The 7494-nt window shown below is 41.0% G+C and overlaps 1 protein-coding gene across 1 annotated transcript in view; it reads left to right on the plus strand.

Annotated features, from left to right (window-relative positions):
- LOC307032928 (L-amino-acid oxidase-like) overlaps window positions 1–3087 on the plus strand; it is a gene marked incomplete at its 5' end in the record, with an annotated part of 8914 nt that extends 5827 nt beyond the window's left edge. Inside the window, 2 exons of the mRNA XM_079671203.1 lie at window positions 1456–1974; window positions 2596–3087. Coding sequence (XP_079527329.1) covers window positions 1456–1974; window positions 2596–2901 — 825 coding nt within the window. The 3' untranslated portion in view covers window positions 2902–3087. The remainder of the gene's footprint in view (window positions 1–1455; window positions 1975–2595) is intronic.
- Between the last annotated feature and the right edge of the window lie 4407 nt (window positions 3088–7494).

Genomic DNA, 7494 nt, shown 5'->3' on the forward strand with positions numbered 1-7494 from the left:
ACACACACACACACACACACACACACACACACACACACACACACACACACACACACACACACACACACACACACACACACACACACACACACACACACACACACACACACACAGCCCAGACAGGTGCACAGGACTTACAATTTCAACACTTTTGTTAGCCCGGGGTCCAGACCCGAACACCCTGTATGTAATTTAAATGTGTAGTGGGGGGGCAGTGGGTGGGTGGGTCATTGAAAATGTGTTCTGATATATGTTCTTCACAGAAAATGAGCCAAGGCCATTGAGTATGGGTTTCAAAAAATTATTTACCATACATCATAAATAATGAAAATAGCGAATAACAAGGGTTAATGAGGCAATTAACCTCTTACCGTTCTCCCTCTCGAAGACAAGCGTATCAATTGTTCACATGTTGTTCTACGACATAAAATACGTCAGTAAATAACCCACTAGTAAAAAAAAAAAGAAAAGGAGATTGCTAACAAACGAGACGACTAAACGTCATCACGCCCAACATTAGCCACCTTTAGCTTAGCGGTGGCGACGTGAAGTCATGTGACCGTGCCGTAGTTAGTTTATAGCCCAACATTAGCCGCATTTAGCTTAGCGGTGGCAACGTGAAGTCATGTGACCGTACCGTAGTTCCTTTATAGCCCGACAATAGCCGCCTTTAGCTTAGCGGTGGTGACGTGAAGTCATGTGACCGTGCTGTAGTTCCTTTATAGCCCAACATTAGCCACATTTAGCTTAGCGGTGGTGACATGAAGTCATGTGACCGTGCTGTAGTTCCTTTATAGCCCAACATTAGCCTCCTTTAGCTTAGCGGTGGTGACGTGAAGTCATGTGACCGTGCTGTAGTTCCTTTATAGCCCAACATTAGCCACATTTAGCTTAGCGGTGGTGACGTGAAGTCATGTGACCGTGCTGTAGTTCCTTTATAGCCCAACATTAGCCTCCTTTAGCTTAGCGATGGTTACGTGAAGTCATGTGACCGTGCTGTACTTCCTTTATAGCCCAACATTAGCCACCTTTAGCTTAGCGGTGGTGACGTGAAGTCATTTGACCATGCTGTAGTTCCTTTATAGCCCAACATTAGCCACCTTTAGCTTAGCGGTGGTGACGTGAAGTCATGTGACCATGCTGTAGTTCCTTTATAGCGCAACATTAGCCTCCTTTAGCTTAGCGGTGGTGAAGTGAAGTCTTGTGACCGTGCTTTAATTCCTATATAGCCCAACATTAGCCGCCTTTAGCTTAGCGGTGGTGACGTGAAGTCATGTGACCGTGTTGTAGTTCCTTGACAGCCTAACGTTAGCTCTTTTACTTCAAAGATCATAAAGTGGTGTTAATATGTGGAGTTTCAGATTTAATCAACATGTGTTTTATTGCCTCTCCAACGGTACACATATAGAGAAATCCAGAGGTCACCGATCACATATTACTTACTTTTGTGGCTGATACAAGAAGACTAAAAATGTTTTCTCTTACAGGTACTATGAGGTGACCGGCGGGTCTGATCTGCTAACCGAAGCTTTCCGCACCGTCCTCTACGTCCCCATCCTCCTCAACTCTAAGGTCAAACGTATCCGCCAATCAGATCGAGGGGTCGTCGTGTCCTATCAGACCGATCGAGAAGTTCCTCTTAAGGACCTTCATGCTGACGTGGTCTTGGTGACCACCACGGCCAAAGCAGCCCTTTTCATGGACTTTGATCCTCCTCTCTCCATTAAAAAGATGGAAGTCCTGAGGGGCGTCCACTACGATAGCTCCACTAAGATCATCCTCACTTTTAAAGAGAAGTTCTGGTTGAAGGACGGCATCCGAGGCGGGAAGAGCATCACCGACGGTCCTTCTCGATTCATCTACTACCCGAGTCACAGTTTCCCGAACAATAAGGCCATCGGGGTTCTGCTGGCTTCCTACACCTGGTCCGACGACTCCCTCCTCTTCCTGGGAGCGAGCGACGAAGACCTCAAGGTCTGTAAAGTGCCCCGAAAAACATTCCTGTTTGTCATCTTGCAATATACTTATTTATATAAATAGTTATCACCGCAATAAACCATATTTGATTTTGTCTTACTTTACATTATTTAATTTCATCGAAGTTGAAATAGAAAGTATTTGCAAAAAAATATTGAATAAAACATGATAAAAACTGTTTGTCTCTAAACTTGAAAAATAATGACAAATATCTCGTAAAAAAGTCAAAGTATGGTTTGTAAAAAAACACAATGAAATAAGTCGGAAAAAAGTATAAAGTCAATAAATAATACAAAAAGTCACAATATAAATTGTTAAAATAAAGTATATTGTCAGCGTAATTAATGTTTTTAATTATGTATCGAAATAGTTATCACCGCAATAAACCGTATTTCATTTTGTCTTAATTTACATTATTTAATTTCATATTCTGTCCTTGTAGCCTACATGTCATATATATTGACTTCTTGCACTACTTTTTATTTTGTATTTTTGTATGTTATTATAAATGTTGCATTGTTGGAGGATCTCAGGTCAGAAGAATTTCATTATTATTTCTAAACTGTAGCTTTGAGCATATGATATTAAAACCTTTGAATCTTTGAATCTTTGAAAAAGGAGCTGGCGCTGAGAGACTTGGAGCAGATCCACGGGAAGAAAGTGTGGTCTCTTTGCACCGGGGTGGTGGTGAAGAAGTGGAGCGCCGATCCTCACAGCCTGGGCGCCTTTGCTCTCTTCACTCCCTACCAGCATTTAGAAAACTACACCGAGGAGATGTTCAAAAATGAAGGCAGGGTGCACTTTGCCGGGGAACACACCGCCTTCCCTCACGCCTGGATCGAGACGGCCATGAAGTCCGCGATCAGGGCGTCTATGAACATTAACAAAGAGGCAGCGAAAACTCAACAACATGACGAGTTGTAGCGTCTTAAATCCTGCAAATACTAGAGCTCACTTTAGTTTTAAAGCCCTGATGCAATAAGCAGAAAAACCAAAAGTATAGTACAAGTACTCAGATCTTATACTTGAGTAAAAGTAGAAGTACTCAGATCTTGTTCTTGAGTAAAAGTAGAAGTACCAGAGTTTAGGAATACTCTGTTACAGTAAAAGTCCTGCATTCAAAATGTTTCTTCAAGTAAAAGTAGAAAAGTATTCTCATCAAAATATAGTAAAAGTAGCGAGTGTAAAAGTAGTCATTTTGCAGATTGGTCCATTTCAGAATAATATATATGATATGTTAATGATTGATCACGAAAGTGTTCTGATAACTGTGTTCGTTATTCTCGCGTCCAGGAGTGAAGCTTTAAAAAAGGAGACTAATGGAGTCTCGGAGAAGGTTCAAATGGGTACTTTGATTAAAAAAGGCGCGGTCATGTTACAAGCAGAAGATGTTCAGTGAGAGAAACAGCTGTGTTCTCGGGCTCTCGAGAGCGAACGGAAGAGGGCCAGAAACCCTCCTCCAGCTGTTTTATATCCTCTGCTAGCTCCTCCTCGTGGGCCTGTTGGCGCTGCTGGGGGCCGGCCCTCCACGTCTTTAATGTTCGTTGTTGCGCATAACAGAGGATTCAGACATTGTACATTCAATATATAACTAAACACGCCTTTTCTCCTTCTTATCTCTTTCATGACTTTTGATTTAATACATTTTAAAAGCTGTAATCAATACTACAAAAATACAGGAAATACTTCACGGCAATTATCATTTCCGGTAGTTCCGGATGTTGTCACATGCTACCCACGTCTGTAAACAAAACGTATTCAAATAAACTGTACCTTCATTTAATATTCAGCAATAATAATATCTCAACGTCTATAGTTGCAGTGTTAAAATCAGTAGGTTTCGGTGTGCAACACTCCGTGTCATATCGCTACTAAATTCACCTCTGTAGGAAATGGTATATTAGCCACATGCTAAATGCTAACCGGAGATGAAGGATTTTCAGAATAAAAGCTTAACAATTGGTTGTGCACAGTCTATGGTTGTGCACGAGAACTTCTGGTTTTTCAGTATAAATCAGCATTTAAACTGACGGTATGTTTAAGCTACATTATTCCATCAAAACATTGATTTGAATTTCTAACAGTTCTCAAAGCTGGTAAAGGTGCAGCTAGTTTGAATGACTTTGTATACTGCAGGGTAGCTTGTGAATTTATTCCAGCTCGAACTAAAGTCTGATTTAACACTTGATTAGATTTCACATCATTCATCCACATCTGTAGAGTAACTAAAGGTATTAAATACATGTAGTGGAGAAAAAGTACACCATGTACCTCTGAACTGAAGTGGAGTAGAAGTAGCATACAATGGAAATACTCAAGTACAGTACAAGTACCTCTGAGATACTAAGTTACTAAGTACACCACTGGCCAAAAGTAATCAAATCCTTTAATTAAACTGTTATTTTATTCACAAACCGTTTGAAATACAGGTACAATCATAAGATACTATGGAGATATTATAGAGGACGTTTTTAATTGAAGGGAGTTAGTATATTATGCAGTAACAAGCTGAAATACTTAAAGGTGGGGTAGGTAATTTTGGAGAAACCAGCTCGAGTGCGCTAGAATTTGAAAATACACAGCCGGAAGAAATCTGCTACTTCCTTACAAAGCCCCTCCTTCAACACACACGAACGCGCACATGACCAATGAGGGCACGAGATAAGTTTGTGCACAGATAGAAGGCTGACAGGCAGGTAGACCATCCAGTTACTTTAGCCGGGCCGGCTCAGATGATTGGTCGTGCTTTTTACAGCACTACGGCTTCCACAGATTAATTTGTTTAGCCGGTTTCTCAAATTTACATACCCCACCTTTAACACTATCCTTAAACAAATCTGAATCTAACAAAATGATCGCAAAACATGAATTCTATGTGTCTTCACATCTGTAAAAAATATATAAGATATAATAAATATGGTGCAGGGATGTTGTATTTCTATGTTTGACCCTGAAGGCTGGTTCCTTTCCCAAAAAGCCAATGGGATTTCTCATGTGATTTTGGATTATTACAGAAAATACAAACAAATGTTTATGATACTTTGACGTTTAGTTCAGCAGGATAATCTCCACATATTAACACCACCTCTTGATTTCTAGCATGTTTTTTATGTCTTATACCCCTGCTTTATAGCCTAACGTTATCTTTAGTTCTGTTTGTTATTTGTTGTGTAAAATGTTCATATAATCATTTAAATCATTTGTATAGATTATGTTGTATTCTCTGATTGCCTTTTACTCTGTTAAATTGTAGTTTTAGTCCTATATGTGTTTAACAGGGACATATGTTTGACCTTTCAGGAAGGGCAACAGGTGGATTTGTAAATGGTTAAGCACTGGGAGGTTTAATGATTTAATTTAATGATGGGGATGTTTAGATAATGCCTGAGAGAGTTTAAGGGTGGGACCAGTTGGATATTCTCTCTACATATAATGAGACTGTAAACTGTGTTCTGGGGTCAAAGCCATGTTATCCTCTGAGGATGAAGCTGCTCTGTTCCTGCATTTGAGATCGATTTTAATATGGACTTTCTTTATTACTTTATTAAATATAACAAAAGACAAACTTTGTCCATTAATCATTTATCAGTTTCTCTTAAGAATTTCCTCCACATTATGATGTGGAGATTTCTGAAAAGCGTGTTAAAGGTCACCTATTATACAAAATCCACATTTTCATGTCTCTTCTACATCAACATGTGTCCCCTCTTCTTCATGTCTCCTCTACATCAACATGTGTCCCCTCTTCTCCATGTCTCTTCTACATCAACATGTGTCCCCTCTTCTTCATGTCTCTTCTACATCAACATGTGTCCCCTCTTCTCCATGTCTCTTCTACATCAACATGTGTCCCCTCTTCCTCATTTCTCTTCTACATCAACATGTGTCCCCTCTTCCTCATGTCTCTTCTACATCAACATGTGTCCCCTCTTCTCCATGTCTCTTCTACATCAACATGTGTCCCCTCTTCCTCATGTGTCTTCTACATCAACATGTGTCCCCTCTTCTCCATGTCTCTTCTACATCAACATGTGTCCCCTCTTCCTCATGTCTCTTCTACATCAACATGTGTCCCCTCTTCTTCACATCTCTTCTACATCAACATGTGTCCCCTCTTCTTCATGTCTCTCCTACATCAACATGTGTCCCCTCTTCTTCATGTCTCTTCTACATCAACATGTGTCCCCTCTTCTCCATGTCTCTTCTACATCAACATGTGTCCCCTCTTCTCCATGTCTCTTCTACATCAGCATGTGTCCCCTCTGTGGAAAGAGACTCTGAAAGTTTCAGCAACAAAGATTCTCTCTTTTTTTGTCCTGATCCATTTCTATAAAAACCTGCCTGAAAATGAGCTGATCAGAATTTGGCCACTTTATGATGTCATAACGATGTTTTGTCTAACCATTAGCCAATGTGAAGCTGACCGTTGAGCGGCCCGACCAAGCAAGGAGGCAGAAGCAGAACGTCCAAAATACAACCCGGTGTGGGCATTTATTACTCACGGGCACATGACACAGCCTCAATCTCGCTGTTCACGTGAGCACAGTCACCAGCCACAAGGATCTCACACACCCACTACCTAACAGGAAACACAGAGCTTAAATACCCACACTAATTAACCCAACAAGACCCAGGTGAGGGGGGGAGGAGACAACACAGGTGAACATAATCAGGAGCAACAGACATAGGGAAAGGGAACAGGGGCGTGGGGAGGGGCTCCCTATTTTCATCTAAAGTAACAGACTGAGGGTCCTTCTCACTTCGGTTAAATGGATTCCTTGCGTCCCTCACTTGCGTCGTTTCCCTGCGACTAGTCCCTCCCACCAGGGAAGCATGGAGAGACGCAAGGAAACCACGATAAGCAGGGAAATGAGTTTTAAGAGCAATGGGATGTCCTTTCCTCCGGGGCGGCACGTGAAGCGACGTCCGTTTGCGATGACGCTGCACAGCTGATCGTCTGACAGCAGCTCTGTCCCCGTTGTTTCCACACACACCCCCGCCTCACATTTACTGACACAAACATTTGTATCATCTGTTGTAGACCCAAATAAATAAAAATAAAATAAGAACTCATTCTAAAAAAAGATAAACGCCATTCTTAAAATGTATAAACGAACATTAGTTGGATTAATATTGATTAGAGTGCACAATAGAAATAAAATAATTGAGAGAAGAAAAAGATATATGTTATCTATTGAAACCCAGTTAAATTAACATGCATTGGATTGCACACTTTGTTTGTTTGTTTGGATATGTAGCAAATTAACATTTTAATTAGCACTTAATGACTGACTGAATGGAAAATGATCAATTATAGCTCCCCCATTATCGCTCCTCGCTCGTCTGCCAAAAATAAGGCCATTGGGACGCTACTCAAGATGGCGCAGACAAATCAAATTCCGGTGAGACCGAGACCGAGGAGCGAGGAAAGGAAAAATAAGAGAAGTGAGAAAGGGCCAGAGAATCAGCACTTTGGTAACAGGGCTGAAATAGTGGGGATCATGGGTAATGCTGCAA

Source organism: Notothenia rossii (genome assembly GCF_949606895.1).
Source record: "Notothenia rossii genome assembly, chromosome: 3".
Classification (NCBI taxonomy): domain Eukaryota; kingdom Metazoa; phylum Chordata; class Actinopteri; order Perciformes; family Nototheniidae; genus Notothenia; species Notothenia rossii.